This window comes from Rattus norvegicus, chromosome 15 (assembly GCF_036323735.1).
Source record: "Rattus norvegicus strain BN/NHsdMcwi chromosome 15, GRCr8, whole genome shotgun sequence".
Lineage (NCBI taxonomy): Eukaryota > Metazoa > Chordata > Mammalia > Rodentia > Muridae > Rattus > Rattus norvegicus.
In genome coordinates this window covers 19,553,087-19,572,403 of record NC_086033.1, presented here as the reverse complement: position 1 = coordinate 19,572,403, position 19,317 = coordinate 19,553,087, and the positions used below count along the sequence as shown (strand labels likewise).

Below are 19,317 nucleotides of genomic sequence, written 5' to 3'. Positions count from 1 at the left end.
GTCAGGGCCCTACAGCTACTGACAGAATTAGGGGGAGCAGAGTCCCTGTCTTCAATGTTGTGCCCTCTGATGATGATCTCATGCCCCACCAGGCTCTAGGGAATAGTGGAACCCAGTGGTTACACAGATGACCCCAGCTGGTTGTGATGGTTTGAATGAGCATGACCTCGCCATAGACACATAGATTTGTATATTTGGTCACAAGACAGTGGCACGATTTGAAAAGAATAGTAGGTGTGGCTTTGTTGGAGGAAGCTTGTCACTGGGGCTGGGCTTTGAGTTTTCAAAAACTCAATTCCAAGCCCAGAATGTCTCTCTTCCTACTGCCTAAAGATCCAGATAGAACTCTTAGCTATTTCTCCAACACCATGTCTACTCACCATGGTGATAATGGACTAAACTTCTGAAACTGTAAGCCAGCCCCAATTATGTGATTTCCTCTGTAAGAGTTGCTGAGGTCACGGTGCCTGTTCACAGCAAAGGAACACAGACTAAGACACTGGCTAAACTAAATGAATCACGAAACCAAATCCCAAATCATGAATCTGGGAAAAAGGATGGTGGGGGTGGTTGACAAGGAAAAGGAGATAAGAGGGTATTTCATAAAGAGTGGTCAATATACGTGTGTGAAATTGTCAAAGAACAAACTTCACACAAACGTGATACTAGTTGGGGCAGTAGCTTCCTAGGAAAGCCACAGTGGGAAATCAGTATGTGGAGACATCAAGTAAACTATCCCAAGGAGATGCTAAGTGTGGTTACTACAACATGTTCTAGAAGAGATAGTCTTCACTTCTCAAAAAAAAAAAAAATTCCTCTGTGGTTTGGCCTGATTTTCCCTGTGTAAAACCTGTGACCTTTGGTCTAAAACCTTTGGTGGTGCTCCAGAGGATGACTCCACATCCATGCCCGTATGAGCAGCACTAACTGCACTTAGTGTGATTTTTTTTTTAAATGAAGACATAGTTTGGACAGGGACATGTTGAAGAAGATATGGCAAGGCGTGAAGGGAAAAGTGGGGGTAGATAAAATCATATTTAACCGTATTCGGGCATGAAATTCTCAAGAAGAAAGAAAAAAATTTTTAAATGATTAAAAACAAGGTATTGGTTACCATTGGATTACCAAAAATATAAGGACAAACTGTTATACTACATAATACGGCTCCCCAGAAAAACTCTGCACCGAGGCGATATATATAACTAAATGAGCTGAATTGATCTGATTGTGATATCCACTTAGATGCTAGGGTCCCACAGACCCAGATCATCCTATGCTGAGGGACAAGAGAGTATGCTAGGTAATTAGACAGGCTAAAGTCAGAGACTTGTTCATCAATACTTGGTTATAATGGTTCTCTTGAGAGACTATCTAAAGTGAATATTAACTGGATTATTAATAGGCAATTAATATCTAGGAGCTCTTCTGATGTTGTACATTTCAAATAGTATAAGAAAGACACTTATCAACACTGAATGCCTAATGGTAGACTTCAATGACTATAATCCTAAGTGTACATTATCAAACTAATAGAAAATGATATCATTAGCTGAGTCAGATTGATAGTGTCAAGAAAAATACCATCTTCTTTTTCCTGGACTAATGACACGAACAGTAATTCTAAGAGAATGCACTTGTTAAGACAAAGATTTTCTCCACTGTTTCAATTGAAGTTGTTAAGAATTAAAATGTCCTGGCTCAAGGAAGCCAGATCTATGGAAACTCTTCTCTGCAGCACGCCAGGCCTCAGCACATCCTCATCACCACAGATTTAAAATCCACTAATATTACACTGAGGCTGTCTAGGAGAAAGCCGCTGGCGTTACAACAGAACTGAGTCTTTTCACCTCAGCTCAGGTGGAGCATGTCGTTCAGATTTGTCTACACTCTTCACTCCCTGAAAGGCCTGCTTCCCCGAAGAAAGGCAAGTAGGAAACACGCCGTGAAGGTGGGCACTGCAAGAACAAGCCCGGTGGTGTTTCCCCACTGTTAGAATCTTATCCGGACTCCACGTAGAGATGCAGCCAATGCTTTGAAATACAGACCGATGCCATTCCTTCGACTCTCCTCTTCGGCTGTCAAACGGCTGTGGACATCTTACTTTATAGCATGCAAACCATATACCATCTTCTCCTATGCTGAAGGACAGCATCGAGAAAACTGGCATGGGAGGTAAAAATCCCTGTTAGCAGGGATTTTTGTAGAAAGTTCACAGATCCCTGTGTTTGATCCCTAGCATGACACAAGAGGGGAAGGTTGCATATTTAAAACTGTTCAGTGAGCCTATCATATATTATGGCAGAGTACAGTCCCCTGAATGAGAAGTGGTTAAGATGAGAGTCGGACAGTGTGAACGTGCTGTTCCAAACTGGGAAATTTAGAGAGCACAATGCAAACTTAAATTGCACTGGGAGAAATTAATGAAAATTAATGAAATTAATGACCGCTGTATCTCATTACAGAGTGACATTTGGGCTTGTTGTTGTTACTGTTGCATTTTCTTTTGAGACAGGGTCTTACTGTGTAGCTCTGGCTGTCCTAGAACTTACTATGTAGATCAGGCTGACCTTGAACTCACAGAGACCCACTTGCCTCTGCCTCCCAAGTGCTGGGATTAAAGGCATGCGCCAGGTTGCACAGTGACATTAGTAACACTGAACTTCATAGGGACAAAATGTATTATTTATCATAAAAATGAAATGAAAAACTTATTTTTATAACAAGTACAACTTATGATAATGTGACTATAATGTACTAGGTTAAAAACACTTTTCTATTTGTACAAAAATATTAGAAGCCAAAACTAGATATGACAATATTTTCAGGCAATATTAATTTCACGTTTCAAGTTTTTTAGAAATAATTTCTTTAATTCTGAATCTCCAGGATGTTAGAAAACAATAAACAATTTAACTAAAATTTATACCTTCACTCTTTTTAAGAACTAAAATTTTTATTCATTTTTATATAGGCTAGGGCCACCTTGAGTAACACGTGCACTACTCTGTGTGGGTTTTCTATGTATTGCATTTGGCTGCTTCTTGGATATTGTGCCACTGTGGCATACAAAAAAAGTGAGACTTACTTTAATATTTACATGACAATATTTACCAGGTACTCTAAATTATCTTTTGAATTCATAATGTATCTTACATTAGAAATGTGTCAACAACTTTTAATGTGTTCTTCAACAGTTAGCTGTCATTGTCCTCACTTTTCTTCTCAGGAAGAAGAAACGGAAAGAATTAAGTCCTTGGTTAAAATAACAACAAAACCACACACGCGCGCACACACACATACACCACACCACACACCATACAGCACACACACACCATACAAACACATACACACCACACAAACACATACACACCACATACACACACCACGTACACACACAGCACACAAACCACACACAGCACACACACACCATACAAACACATACACACCACACACCACACACCACATACACACACACACACACACACACACACACACACACACACACACACACACGGAAGAGTTCCATTCTTTCCTATGTTCTGCCCTGGTGATGTAGTAACTGCTGCCTTTTGTGTGCTCCTGGAGTTAGTGGCCCTGTCTCACTCACCTGCCCATGTCCCTCGGGTACCACTGCCCTGCCCCTGTCATGATGCTTTGGAGAGATTCCATTGAGTGCAATGCTCTGTACAGAGGCTGCTTCCATAGAGCGTGAACTGGATTCTTGTTTCTAAGCATCGCCCTGCCAGTTCTCAGAAGCCACCACATTCTTGGTGCCTTCAGGCTATTTCTTAATAGTCCATTCATACGTGAGTGTTGAAACCACTCCCTGGCTGCTCTGTGCCTCACAAGCTTTTCTGTGTAATGCCGAGTCCTTGTGATTCACAGTCTGCGCCAGAACTCACAGGAGAACAGCACCGTCCTTCAGCTGTTCCTTCCTGACACCAGCTAAGAGCTGCAGTTCAGGGGCTGCTGTCGGGCTTGTTTTTCTAGACTCCACACTGGGTTTCACCACTGTTGTCGAGAAGGCTGTGAACATGCTCTACAGAACCATGTCCAAAGGCCTCTGCTGACAGGATCTGCAGCACAGCCCGAAAATTCCTTGAACAGTGCTACATTTTTTTTTTCTTAAAGTCTTCTTGAAACGTAAATCACCCAAAACATATTAGTTCTATGCCTTAAAAGAATTTAATATGTGTGTACAGCTGATCCGTCTGTCAGAGGTGAGGCTGTGGAGGTAGGGCCTGGGGGTACACCTGTCCTGATCAATTAAGAATAGCCCTAGGGCGGGGTGGGGCGGTGTTAGCACGAGCCTTTAAGCTCAGCACTCACGAGGCAGAAGTAGACCTGTGAGTTCAAGGACAGCCTGGTCTATACAGTGAGTTTCAGGACAACCAGGACAATGTAGAAAGACCCCATCTCAAAGAAAGGAAGGAAAAGGAAAGAAAACCACTCGGGGATAGAGAGATGGCTCAGCAGTTCAGAGCACCATTGCTCTTGTGGAGGAGCCTGGTTCAGTTCCCACCACTCACAGAGTCGCTCACAACCACCTGTTCCTGCAGCTCCAGGGGATCCAGTGACCTTTTCTGACCTCCATGGGCCCCAAGTGCAAGGTGCCCAAACATACATTCAGAGAAACCACTCATACACATAAAACAAAACAGAATGGATCTTTTTTTAAAAAACAAAGTTTTAAATAGCACTAAGACTGAAGTTACTTGAGTAGTGTGATTATAGGCAAGGAATTTAAGAAGAGTACTAAAAATTTCTAAGGACAGACCATACCTGTCCAGGCGAAACACTGTATGCTTATTTGCGCCCTTCTCTATCAAAAGTTCCACAATCGGGCCTCTGTTTTGCTGTACAGCCAGTGAGAGTGGCGTGAAGCCCTCCTGAGAAACAAAAACCATTTACGGCGTGTGAAATGATGTATTTCTCGACTGAAGAAAAATCACTTTAAAATGGCACAGGAGGTGGTGAACAGCAGACCTCCTCTGCTCCTTCTTCCAAACCCCAGGCTTCTCACCCCTCACCCACCTCCACCCTCCCACCCTCTCACCCCCCTACCCACCCATCATCCCCCCAGCCCCACCCCGCTCCTGTCACTGGGCAGAGAATCTTCACTTCAGTGTGGCTGTGTGGTTTTTCCCAAGTAAATCAAGAGTTTCTTGGGGACAGGGGTACAATCTTTTTTTTATCTTTCTTTAATCTTTTATCTCCATCACCCCCAAGTCTAAAACATGGTAGCAAAGGTTTTACTTCTGTTGAATGAGTTAAATTGTCTTCTCTAGAGCAGTTTCTTCAGTCTATATTTCAAAACAAACAAAAAAAAAAGTAGTTTTCCAGGAATGCCACAGAGACTGACACACCCCCTAATTACAGAACTATAATTACAGGTCCAGTATTGAAGAAATCTCCTTGACTTAAAAACCATGCTTAACAGCACGTTAGTGGGGAACACTGATGTTTGAGGAAGGGCTTCAAGGATATAGTGTTCAAAGTTTCTCAGTATGTTTGCACTAGGTTAGGGAAGAGGGTCATTTGAGTCTCTTCAATTTTAGGGGGCAGGAACCAGATACCATTGTCAAGTGATTCATTTCCAAATGCGCCTCTCAGGAAATTGCTCTCAATTAAAAGACAGTTTAATTAGGTTTTACTGCTTATTGCTATAAGAGGCAAGGTTTGTTAAAACCTCAGTATAAAACTTTATTCTTGGGGCTGGGGATTTAGCTCAGTGGTAGAGCGCTAACCTAGGAAGCGCAAGGCCCTGGGTTCGGTCCCCAGCTCCGAAAAAAAGAACCAAAAAAAAAAAAAAAAAAAAAACTTTATTCTTGGGTTGGGGATTTAGCATTTAGCTCAGTGCAAGGCCCTGGGTTCGGTCCCCAGCTCCGAAAAAAAAAGAAAAAAAAAACTTTATTCTTACATATAACGATAAATCCATAACAATATAAAAATCTACATTTTAGTAACTAAAGTTATTTTTTATTCTAGGGAAATTAGAAGCCAGAAATAAATAAATTCCTGTCAATCAATAAAACTTGAATTCTGACCCCTGAGTGGAGAGAGCAACAGGCCACAAAAGAAGATACTAGGGGCCCAGTCGCCCTTCAGGGTTTTCTTTTATGGGGTTCGATAGAAGGAGCAGCTTCGTTACTAGGGATGTAATAAGAGTGGCTCTTTAGGGGTTGGGGATTTAGCTCAGTAGTAGAGCGCTTGCCTAGCAAGCACAAGGCCCTGGGTTTGGTCCTCAGCTCCAGAAAAAAAAGAAAAAAAAGAAAAACAAAAACATGAAAAAAAGAGTGGCTCTCTGTTTTCATTACTAAGCTGGGGCACCTCTAGGCTTCTTTGTAACTCAGCTTTTTTTTTTAAACCAAACTAATTTCTGTCTCCTCTATTAAAGGGCATTTTCATCTGCTCATATAAACCTGGGAAAATTAAATAGTCGCTTCTTTATATTTCCCTTCCATATCAGGTTTGCACATTCACCTGTGGGCCTCTGATTACCACTCCATTCTCACTTTCTCTGACTCAGCCCCATCTCTGAGACACAAACCTTGTCCGTATAATTTATTTTTTTTCATAACATGACTTCCATTTATTATAAAATCCTCTTTTTTAGTCATAAAGCCCAATTATAAGAAACTTTTTTTCTTGTGTGGTTTTATACTAATTACCAAAACAAAAACAAAAATAGGAAAGAAAGGCTTTAAGTGAAGAGATATGCAAAATATTTTTACCTTTAACAAATTTAATGTTCATGCAACTACTTGCTATGAATGTATCCAAGATACTCGTAGCCTCTGAAAACCCTTTGAAAGTATCCATATCTTTGATGATTAACTCCTTTAGAGCATTTTCATTCAGTGAGTGTCTGAGCTTCTGTGGCAGAAAAGGGAGCCCTGTGTGCCGATATTTTATCAAAGCAGTGTATTAGGAACGGGCTGGAAGTCAAAGTAAGTGGTTCTTACCTTTGTCCTAGCTTCAATATTTGCACTGTGTTCAAGGAGCTGGGAGGCTATGGACGCGTTCTCACTATGCACTGCATAGTGGAGGGCAGTGTTCCCAAGAGCATCCACAGCATTGGGGTCCGCACCGTGCTGCAGCAAGACAGCCACACAATCCTCACGCTGGTGCTGGGAGGCCTATGGGTTTCACATAAATAAAAACTATTCACTTTAACTAAAAATAAACACTCCACAGGTTTCGTCGATTACTTCTCATTAAGTGAGATCCATTCATTTTTATTCATTCTAAAAAGAAAAAAAAATACCTTGTTCTTTGAGACAGGGTCGCCTGTTTGGCACAGCCTTGCCTGAATTCAAACCTTCCTGCCTCAGCCTCCCAAGTAGGTATGTGTAAACACACCTAGATAGCCTGAGTGATTTCAAAATATTTATTACTTCTTTGAGAATCTCATACAATGTTTTTAATCATATTCCCCCCAACTCCTCTACCTAACTCCTCCCAGATCCATTCGTCTCCCTGTACTCCCCAACTTCATGTCTGGTTTGTTTGTTTGTTCGTTCGTTTGTTTAAATAACCCACTGATTGTCCTCTGTGCTGCCCATATACTGCTGGCATGTGATCATCTACTGGGGTGTGACCGGTTACTAGTAGCCATACCCTTAAAGAAAGCTGATTCCCCTCCCCCAGAAGCTGCCCTTAACTCCAAAGTTAAAGATGGGGCTCAATTTCCCACTCCGGGCTAGAATGGCTTGATCTTATCCAGGCCCCGGACAGAGTATCCTAGCTGCTGTGAGTCCATGAGCGCATGAGTCCTGACATGGCCAGAAGACACTGCTTCTCTCTGGTCCTCCTAACCTCTGGCTTCCTCAGAGACCCAGATGAAAAGACAAAGGGAAATAAGGGAGCTTGTTCTGTGTCCTTGTCCAGGAGTGAACTTGGTAAGACAGTCCAGGACTGGAGCCAGTGCCTCAAAAGACTCTTAAGCTGTGGCTTCTGGGGGACACATGTCTTCCCCCTGGACTTTGCTTATCAGTCCTTAGGTGTCTGTGTCCAAGGTATGCCATGTTCTCTTTGCAAACATTGACTTAGCTCTTGCTTGACTGTTTCACCCAACCCCCTGAAAATAGCATATGTAAGGCTGTACTTCTCAATAAACTTGCTCAGCCTAAGTCAGGCCTTCTGTCTCATGATGCTCCCAGAGCCTTCTGGGAAGGGGTGTGATGCAGATGTCCCATTTGTGGCTGAGCCCACCACAAACAATTATTCTCTGCATTCTGATGAGTCGAGTTTCTGTGTTAACCATTGTCCGCTGCAAAAGTTCAAGCATTTCCATCTCATCCATCTCATACTGAGATCGTTGGCCGTTGTCTTTCTACCTTAATGAGAGGCGTGCACTTGTCATCATCGCGGGCATTAACGTTGCAGTTCCTCTCTATTAGAAGAGTCACCACTCCCAGATGGCCATGCGCACAAGCATAATGCAGTGCAGTTCTGTGAGAATGAGGAATTTTTTAGGACATAATGGAGACCCATGTCAAAGCACATTTACCCATATAGTTTTAAAAATTAGATGCAGCATAGTTAATTTTCTTCTGACGAAAGATCATGCCTTTCCTTCCTTTCTTCCCTTCTTCCAGACTTAAGACAAGGCCTGCCTCATTCAGGGCTAGTGCTCTATCATGGCTACATCCATTCTTGGGGTAGCCTGTTTAAGTAAAAAGGAGAAAGCCCAGTAGAGTTAACTTGGCTTGGATTTGAATCCTACTCTAATCTGTTACCTGCTAGCTACCTGGTATTTCGTGGGCTTCCTATGAGCCCCATAACTCAATTTCCTTGTGCATATGATGGGGATTAAACACACTATCCATCTTCCACAACTAGTGTTGTAGTTCAAATTCAATCCGACTCAGATTTGTACAAAGCATGTGCAAGCGTTTCCAGCACCTGACAGCCCAGCATTTGACTGCTAACAAGTACAACATTGCAATGGAGTGAACTAGTAGAATTTTATCTACTCTGCTGACATAAAGATTATGGTATGTGGGGGCTGGAGAGATGGCTCACTGGTTAAGAATGCTGACTACTTCTTCCAGAGGTTCCGAGTTCAATTCCCAGCAACCACATGTTGGGTCACAACCATCTGTAATGGGATCTGTTGCCCTCTTCTGGTGAGTCTGAAGAGAGTGACAGTGTACTTATAAACATGAAAGAAACAAACAAAGAAACAAAGAAACGGGGTTGGGGATTTAGCTCAGTGGTAGAGCACTTGCCTAGCAAGCGCAAGGCCCTGGGTTCGGTCCCCAGCTCCGGAAAAAAAAAAAAAAGAATAAAAAAAAATTAAAAAAAAAAAAAGAAACAAAGAAACATGGGGTTGGGGGTTTAGCTCAGTGGTAGAGCGCTTGCCTAGCAAGCACAAGGCCCTGGGTTCGGTCCCCAGCTCGGGGGGGGGCGGGGGGGGACAACAAAGAAACAAAGAAACATTATAGTAAGTAGGAATGGGCGTGGGTGTGCGGGCATGCTCCAGCTACTGAGTATATGGTAGTTAGAGGACAACTTGTGAAAGTCAATTCTTGTCTACCATATCCATCCCAGGGTTGGGTTTGTGGAGATTGGTGGGTTTCTGTGGCAATCTCAGGGATTGGTGCGATTGTTTCTTGGCCCTTGACTTGGGTTTGGGGTCAAGTTAGGGTCAGGGTATTTTTCCTTTGCCCTTTATTCTACACCTTAGACAGTGTATCTATCTATACACTCTACTGCTTCCCGCCTTCCTCTCACAACAAACATTGGGAGTTGATCATTTAGAGCTCCTCCATCGCACAGCAAAACTCTCCCTCTGTCATAATCAACACACCCCCAAGCCGGGCCGCTTGTCCCCAAGAGCCCCTTCACTTCCTGCTCCTACCTACTCCCAGGTTCTATCACCTGTTCCTTTTGTCTGTGTCGTTGACACCGTTTAGCCGGAACGTGAGGAAACGCTCCACTGTAGCTACAGCGCCCACACTCGCAGCCCGGTGGAGCTGTCCCACCGCGCAGTATCCAGTGATACTGGGCCTAGGGCGCCTCCTCCTGGACCAAAATATCCTCCTCATCCGGACGCCAAGTGGCAGGCCAGTCCCGCCCTGCCCCACAGCCCGCCCACCTCCTTGTAAAGTTTTGAAATAAAGCCAGCCACGTCTCTCCACCCGGCCACAGGAGTGGACCGTTCAGAGTCGGGTCAACCGACCCCCTCTGTCGCCTGGCAACGGAGCTCAACCCCAGCACTCGGGTGCGCATCTCAAGGAGCTTTCCGACCAGGAAGGTTGGCAGTTCTGCATCTGCCAATTGCCGATTTGGTTCCTACCCAACGAACTCAAGTGCACTCTCTGTGTTGCGCGTGTGCACAGCTCAAGGACAGTTACAGCAAGGAAGGATTGACTTCCGCCTACCTCCTTTTTTTCGTCGCCTAGCAACGCCACTAAACGCAACTTCGTGAGCACCCTCCTCAGACGCAAGTGACAGGAGCCTAGCCAACCCTGCAACCTGCGCGGGTGAAAAGCCTTGGCAATGCATCTCCCTAGCAGGCCCCCAAAGGCCAAACACTGAAGAGAATTGGGTGATGATTCGGATCCTTTGCAGCACTGCAGTTGAGCGTCGCCTGACCCAAACGCCAAGTGATTCTCAGTTCCCGGAGGTGCAACCGGATGGTTCAAAATGACATTTGTTATTTACCATTCCAGAATAAACCAGCTCTTTGGAGATGGAAACGGGAAGATCAGGAGTTCAAACTTCTCCTTTGCTACATAGGAGTTTGAGGCTAGCCTGGGATACATGGTATCTTCTCAAAACAAGACAAACAAATCCTATATAAAATAATGCAGGGCAAGAAATATTGACTGGCTGGAGTGAAATCTTTCCTCTCGATCCACAAAAAACCTGGAGAAGCAAAAAGAGGCATTTTAAGCCAATAAATTTATGTTGTGTACTTGTAGTTTATGAATTATGACATTTTAATGACTCCAAACTGATATTTTTTTAGCATTCCATTTTTTCTGTAGAACATATATGGGGTGCTTTGCAGAAGTAAAATGACTTAAACCAACATGGTTATTTATTTCCCTCTATAATATAGACACATAGAAAGATGGGTGACCTTTTTCCGGTTTTTGTTGTTGTTGTCGGTTTTATTGTTTTGCTTTGGATTTTGTTTTGGAGTTTTGTTTGGTTTTTTGGTTTTTTATTTTTGTTTTTTCTTAAAGTAAGTACTTAATTCAATATATAGCCCAAGCTGGCCTGAAACTCTTGGCAATCCTCCTGCCTCAACCTCCCACACCACCATGCCTGCCTTTCCCCACCCCCACCCCACCCTGGTAATAGGGGTGTGCCTTGTAGAGAGGTCAAGCAAATAGTTGACACCTTAAGTACTCTGATTAGAATTTTGATGAGGGCCAGGTGATGTCACAAACCTTTCAAGCACTCTAGCAGGAAACTTCGACTGCTGATAGATCCATTCAGTAAAGTAGCAAGACACAAAGTGAAAAAATAAAAATAGCCTTCCCACCAGACATGATGGCACAGACCTTTGATCCCAGCACTCAGAAGGCAGAGGCAGGCAGATCTCTGTGAGTTTGAGGCCAGCCTGGTTGACATAGTGAGTTCCGGGACAGCCAAGGCTACAACGAAAACTCCTGCCTTTAAAAAGAAAAAAATCTTTTTGATGAAGATCAAGTCTTTCTTGATCTTGATCTTGATCTTGATCTTGACAACTTTAAGTAAACTATGCTAAAATCTGTAATCTTAGCACTGAAGAGGCAGAGACAAGACCAATGCAAGTTTGAAGCCAGCCTGGTTTCCATAGCATGTCCCCAGTGTTTCACAGAAATTAAAACAGAAAATGCCTTCAAAATACCATTGTGCTTAGGAATTTGTGGTTTGCTTGTTTGTTTTGGCTTGTTTTAAGACTCAAACTCAGGGATCTACCTGCCTCTACCTTCCAAGTAGAAATTTGTATCAATGGACTGGTTACTCCTAATATAGCCTTTTACCTGTCTTCGAATGTGTCAGTGACAGAAACAGTCAGTGGTCATCCATTTTCATCTAAAATCTCCAGGTTTCGGGGTTGATGACCAGAAAGACAAATTTGGAGCCCACCTAAAAATAGATATATTTGATATAAAATAAACTTTTTGACTATGATCTCAATCCATTTTATGCTACCCTTAAGCTTTGATTTTTTTTTTCATTTCTTACTTCCATCCTGCTGATGTGAGTGTATGCATGTACATGGGTGTGTATGTGTGGGTGAAGGCCAAAGGAAACTTTTACATGCAGTCTTAGCTAGGGTTCCATTACTGCAAAGAGGTATGGTGACCAAGGCAACTCTTATAAAGGACGACATTTAACTAGAGCTGGCTTACCCGTTCAGAGTTTCAGTCCACTACCATCACGGCAGGAAACACAGCAGCATTCCAGGTAGGCATGACACTAGAGGAGCTGAGAGTTCTACATCTTCCTTCCAAAGACCCAGAAGCACATTGTCCTCGACAGCTGGGAAGAAGACCTCTCAAAGCCCATCCCCACCATGACACACTTACTCCAACAAGGCCACAGTTAACATCAGCATGGGCACACCTCCTAATAGCGCCACTCCCTGGGCCAAGCATTCACTCATTATTCTCAGAATTGTCACCTCTTTGAGAAAGGTCTCTCACTGACCTGGAACTCACCAATTAGGCTAGACTGGAACCAGTGAGCTTCCGGGATCCTCCTGTTTTCTCTTCCCCAGTGCTGGGACCACAAATGCACATGACCTCAACTGCATTTTATATGGATCCTTGATGTTGTGCTCAAGTCCCTGTTTGCAAAGCACTGACTGAGTTACCCCTGCTAGCCCTACTTGTGCCGTTTTGCTGTTGTGAAGGACGTTGACCACTGTGCATTTATTTGACAACAATTGAAATAATCTTCTGCTATCTAAGTGGCAGAGTAACTCCTCCCTTTTCTGGGGGGGGGGCAATATCTGAGTAAGTTCTTAAATATTAAAATGTAAGAAACCCAAAACATGTTCATCAACCATCCAGCATTCTTTCCAGAACTCACTCACTCTCTCTTAGATCTTCCTAGTAATCAGGTAGGAAATAATCTCAAGAAAGAACTAATTTCTTTTTGATACCTTGTGATCTGTAGTGATTTCTAGTCCAACTAGACTTATAAACCTAGAATCCCCAGGAAATCTGAACAAAACTCTCAAGAATTAGGCTGGGCAAATTCAAGCACCCGTTAAGACATGTATCGAAACTTATTCTAGACTCAAGCTAATACCCAAGAAAGCAGAGGAAAAAGTGCACTGGGCACCCCTTTTCTGTCTCCAAATTCCTATCCAGCCAACAGCTAGCTGTGAGGTTCCATCAAGTATTATCTGAGTGAACACCAACTGCCAGAGGGTTTGGTAAGTCCTGACATTTAGCTGAAAGCAATAGAGAAGGTTGCTGCTTACAGGGAGTTTTGATTGGAGGGGTACAATTTGGCTTAACGAGCACACAAGGAGGTGATGAGAAAAATGCCAGGGACGGTTAGTGCAATGAACAACATGCATGAGAGCTCACGTGAAGAAAAGCCAGTAGTAGTAGTTTTAGACAGAGTGGTCCAGGCTACCTTCTGGGAAATACAATGCATTGAAAAGCTAGCTCTGGGGTTGGGATTTAGCTCAGTGGTAGAGCGCTTGCTTGCCTAGCAACCACAAGGTCCTGGGTTTGGTCCCCAGCTCTGGAAAAAAAAAAGAAAAGAAGAAAAGAAGAGAAAAGAAAAGCTAGCTCTAAGCCATTCCAAACAAATCCAGCATGAATGTCCTGAGAAGAAACTGAATTTGGTGCTTGTGCTCGTTTTTTATTACTTTTGTGTTTGTTTTGTTTTAATTTGGTGCTGTTATTGCTATTTTTCTGAGGCAAGGACTCATGTAGCCCAGGATGGCCTTGAGCTCCTGACCCACTTACTCCTATAAACCTGATTTTGTTTGCCTTTTAAGAAAGGAGGCATGGGGGGTCACAGAGTGTAGAACCAGGAGGAAACATGGTACAAGGTTATAGGGCTGGCAGGGAGACAGCGGAAAACAGCACAGAATCCTGAAACCGTGTGATCTACAGAAGTTTTTTGACACCTCTGACACATTTCACACTGCAACTATGCACACTACATGGCAAATATCACATAAAGCACCTACAGTGGTTTATCAGTATTAGGTTCGTAAGGCACATTAAGATATACAGAGACCAGAGCACGAGCACACATGAAAGATAACCGCACGCTATTATCCAGTCATGGTGATAAAACTGGGTTAAGGAAGATTCTTCGAGGGGTTGAAGTGACCTTATTGGAATATCTCTAGATTTCATATAGAAGGAAGAGGTGATATTTCAGGAACTGTCCCTGGGTTGTGACTGTACACAGGAGTAAACACAGTACATGTGCCCAGCATGAAGGCACCTAACAGACTGTGGATTAAGAAGCAGGGTAAAGAACAAGATCAAAGGTCAGGCCTATGAGTCACAGCACCTGCAGCTACCGAGGAATGTTCCTCAGGGAGATAGCCCCTCGGGCTGCAAGGCTCATGTTAGTTTTAATGTTTTATTTATTCTTCAAAATTTTAATACTATGCGTATGATCATATTCATTCTCCTTTCCCAACTCTCCCCAGATCCTCCTCCACCCACTGACCCAACTTCATATTTTCTCTGGGTGTGTCTCTCTCTGTCTCTCTCTCCCTGTCTGTCTCTGTCTCTCTCTCTCTGTGTCTCTCTCTGTGTCTCTCTGTGTCTCTCTTTGTCTCTCTCTGTCTCTCTCTCTGTCTCTCTCTCTGTCTCTCTCTCTCCTCTCTCTCTCTCTCTCTCTCTCTCTTTCTGTCTCTGTCTCTGTCTCTCTCTCTCTGTCCGTCCATCAAATCCACCCTACTCCTGGGTGTAGGGACCTGCCCTGGTTGTATGTTCAATAAACCCTATTGCCAAATAAACCCTACCCAAATGCCAAGGGTTTATCAACTAACAGTGGAACTTCTGTTCTTTCTCATGGGATTTGTGTCTGGCTCAAACTTGCGTAGGTCTTGCCCATGCTGTCATAATCTATGAGTTCATATGTGTAGCTGACCTGTTGTGTCTGCAGAACATGAATTCTTTCCTTGGAGTCATCTACAATCTCCCCTTACAACCCTTTTCACAACCCCTCCAAACCCCCTTTTCATATAGATCCCATCTCGCCTGCACTCATGCCCCCAGGGCATACTCTTAGGTGGAAGTCCTTGAACCATTTGGAGTTGAGTTTTGTGCAGGGTGAGAGATATGAGTCTAGTTTCACTCTTCTATATGTAGCTATATAGTTTGACCAGCAATGTTATTGAAGATGATGCCTTTGGAGCTAGAGAGATGGCTCAGTGGTTAAGAGCACCCGTTGCTCTTGTAGAGGACCCAAGTTCAGTTCCCGGCACTCATGGTGGTTCACAACTCCTCATAACTCCAGGTCCTGGGAATTCAATGACCTCTTCTGACCTCTGCAATCATCAGGCAAACGTGTGGTATATATATATATATATATACACATATATACACACATATATACACACACATATATATGTAAGCAAACACTCATGCACTTAAACTAAAATAAAAATTTTAAAACTTTCTAAAAAAGAAATTTTTTAAATTCCTGTGAAGAATTTTGTTGGAATTTTGAAAGGGATTGGATTGAATTTTTTTTTTTAATTTGGTGGATTTGAATTTGTAAATTGCTTTTGGTAGGATGGCCATTTTATGTTAATCCTGCCAACCAATGAGCATAGGAAATAGTTTCATCCTCTGTTTTCTTCTTAGTTTCTTTCTTTGAATATCTTAATGTTTTTCTTATACAAATCTTTCACTGCCATAGATTATTCCAAAATATATTGGGTTTTGAGGCTATCGTGAATGGTATTGTTTTTCTTACTTGTCTTGCTTCTTTCTCAGAAGTTCGTTGCATTAGATCTGTTGCATGGTTTGATTTCTCAGGGGCCCCTCCTTGGCCCTGGACCCACATTAGCTGTTCAGGGTCTGCTGTGATCTCTTCCCTATCAATTCTAATTTTACTAACTTGGTTAGATTTGCATAAATATTTGTAAATCTTGTTCATCTTTTCAAAGAACCAGCTCTGCATCACTGATTCCTTGTATTTTTTTTTCATCTGTATTTTACTAACTTCATCCCTGATTTTGATTTTCGCTTCCTACCTACAACTTTTTGGATGTTGATTATTCTTGTTTTTCTAAGGCTTTCGGCTGTGTCATTCAGTTATTAATTTGAGATCTCTCCTCACATAGTAAATACAGTATTTATAAGCTGGTGAAACAGAGTGCTAGTGCTAGGTACTGGACTCAGCAGGCTCTGACTCTGTCCTTTATGCAAGAGCTCGTTAAGGCTTCTTGTAAATTAATGAACAGTGTCAATAATTAGTAAGGTACGTATACTCACAAGTAAATCATGTTGATGCTTGATGAAAGATACATCACAAACTTCCCTCAAGTAGTACAATGATAAAACACAGGGGCTGGAGAGATGTTTAAGCAGTCAAGAGCACCGGCAGCTATTCCAAAGGACCTGACTTCAATTGGCAGCGTCCAGATGGCACTTACAACTTACAACCCCATGGGTTTCGTGGACACCACATGCTTGTGATATATAACATATATACAGACAAAATACCCATACATGTGAAAATAGTCAGCAAATAAATAAATAAATAAATAAATAAATAAATAAATAAATAAATAGAAATTTTGCTTTAAAAAGAATAGAAGACATTCACAGGTGTCTTAACACCTTGTTTTCAAAGACATTAAAAAGCTATTTGTCACACAGTGACCATAGCGTCTATACGGATTAAAGACTATGTGCCTATAAAATAGAATGTATTATCAGCTGCCGTGGTGCATGCACTTGGGAGGCAGAGGCAGGTGAATCTCTGTGAGCCTGAGGCCAGCCTCCTGGTCTACACAGTGAGTTTAAAGACAACTGAAGCTACATAGAAAGACCCTGGGGGGGGGGGGGACAAAAGAAAGAAAGAAAAGACAAAAAAATCTGTTGATATTAGAAGTCTTCCTTACACAAAGACCAAATATCGGCTGAGTGGTGGCAGTGCACACCTTTAATCCCAGCACTTGGGAAGCAGAGGCAGGAAGATCTCTTGAGTTCGAGGCCAGCCTGGTCTACAGAATGAGTTCCAGGACAGCCAGGGCTACACAGAGAAACCCTGTCTCGAAAAACCAAAACAGCAACAAGAAGAAGACCGAGTCTAGGGGTTGGGGATTTAGCTCAGTGGTAGAGTGCTTGCCTAGCAAGCGCAAGGCCCTGGGTTCTGTCCCCAGCTCTGATATAAAGAAAAGGAAAAATAAAAAAAGACCAAGTCTCTTTTCCCATGGTAATTATGGGATAAAATTGAGAAATATCATCCTTAGATGTAAGATGCATCCAAAACTAAGTTCTATCAAGGAATACAAGCGATCCAGCTCTTTGGAACCCCTCGGACCTTTGACGCAGTGAATACGGTGTGAGTGTGGTGTTTAAAGCACTAAAGAACATGTGCTTATGAAGCCATTCGATGCTGGAAGGAAGATGGACCACATATTAACTCCTTTCATGGAGTGAAAGAGCACACAGTCTAGGAGTCTGTAGTACTTGCTGTCCTGGTATTTGCTCTGCAGACCAGGCTGACCTCAGACTGAGAGACCTGCCACCCAAGTGCTAGAATTAAAGGCATTGTGCCACCACTGGCCAGCTGTGGAACAGACTTTTTAATGACCAAAGAAGGAAGAGGCAGAAAGCACATAGATCTCTGTACCTTTGAGGGCAGCCTATCCTAAACCAGTTCCAGACCAACCAGGAGTATGCAGTGAGATTCTATCTAAGAAAGGGATAGGGCTGGAGAGACGGCTCAGTGGTTCAGAGCACTGACTGCTCTTCCAGAGGTCCTGAGTTCAATTCCCAGCAACCACCTGGTGGCTCCCAACCATCTGTAATGGGATCCAGTGCCCTCTTCTGGTGTATCTGAAGACAGCTACAGTGAGTAAAATAAATGCATCTTTAAAAAAAAAAAAAAAGGAAAGGGATAGAAAGGCACTTGGTGTTCTTTAGTGAACCTAAATTCATTCAAAGCACCCACACAGTACCTTACAGTCATCTATAACTCCAGTTCTAGAAGATCCAATGCCCTCTTCTGACTTCTGTGAGTACTGCATCCAAAAGGAAAGCTAGAATTTTGGTCTAGAAAAGCCCTTGGATGCTATAAGCATCTTCTTTTCTTTTTAAAGACTTATAAGTACACTGTAGCTGTTTTCAGACACACCAGAAGAGGGCATCAAATCTCATTACAGATGGTTGTGAGCCACCATGTGGTTGCTGGGATTTGAGCTCAGAACCTCTGGAAGAACAGTCAGTGCTCTTAAGCACTGAGCTGTCTCTCCAGCCCCACTAAGCAGATCTGAAAGGGCTGCTCTAGTAACAGCTTGGAAGACAGTCGTGCTAAGGACCATACAGAACGTAGAAATACAACTGTGATGGGATTGGCACTATTAAAGGTGTGGCCTTGTTACAGTGGGTGTGTCACTGTGGACGTGACTTTAAGACCTTCCTCCTAACCATGTGGGAGCCAGTTTTGTAGTTGCCTACAGATGAAGATGTAGAACTCTCAACTCCTCCTGTACCATGCCTGCCTGGATGCTGCCACGCTCCTGCCTTAATGATAATGGGCTGAACCTCTGAACCTGTAAGCCAGCTCCAATTAAATGTTGTCCTTATAAGAGTTGTCTTGGTCGGGGCTGGGGATTTAGCTCAGTGGTAGAGCGCTTACCTAGGAAGGGCAAGGCCCTGGGTTCGGTCCCCAGCTCCGAAAAAAAGAACCAAAAAAAAAAAAAAAAAGAGTTGTCTTGGTCATGGTGTCTGTTCACAGCAGTAAAACCCTAAAACAGAGGTTGGTACCAGGGATACCAACTTCAGCTGTGATAGGCCTGACCATGTGACCCGTCCAGCAGGTCTAGTTATTCAGGGTTCCGAGGAGGCGCTACCTGAGGGTCAAAGGGGGGGAGAAAAGAAGGAGACCAAGCAAGGTTCTGTTGTCAAGGTCTCGTTTATTGAGAGGAATGTACAGCATTTAAAGCTCTGAAGCAGGAATTGAAGCAGGAACTGAAGCTTAGGGTTGGGGAGTACTGAGAAGTGCCCAAGGATATAAGGTGAATCACTAAACTGCAAGATATCCTCCTTAAACAAAGAGGCAACAGTCTTCCAGGGACATGTTCTTTGAAAAGGTCGAACCCTTCTCAGGAATCTGCTCAGGGACATCCGGTGTTTGCTCAGGCTGAAACAT

At 43.1% G+C, this 19,317-nt stretch overlaps 1 protein-coding gene across 20 annotated transcripts in view; it reads right to left on the bottom strand.

Moving 5' to 3' along the window:
* Nucleotides 1-12,954, bottom strand: part of Poteh (POTE ankyrin domain family member H) — a 94,896-nt gene extending 81,942 nt beyond the window's left edge. For 18 of the 20 annotated variants that reach the window (XR_010058107.1, XR_010058106.1, XR_010058108.1 and 15 more), the window contains exons 1-4: nucleotides 9,886-12,954; nucleotides 8,340-8,454; nucleotides 6,966-7,139; nucleotides 4,783-4,889 (exon numbers count right to left, since the gene is read on the bottom strand). Coding sequence is in view for 4 of the 20 variants with exons in the window: in XM_008770604.4 (XP_008768826.1) it covers nucleotides 4,783-4,889; nucleotides 6,966-7,139; nucleotides 8,340-8,454; nucleotides 9,886-10,052 (563 nt within the window). In the remaining 16 variants the exon portion in view is untranslated. Of the gene's footprint in view, nucleotides 1-4,782; nucleotides 4,890-6,965; nucleotides 7,140-7,267; nucleotides 8,669-9,885 lie in introns of all 20 variants that reach the window. The other 2 variants (XM_063274848.1, XM_063274849.1) reach the window with 2 other exon arrangements.
* Between the last annotated feature and the right edge of the window lie 6,363 nt (nucleotides 12,955-19,317).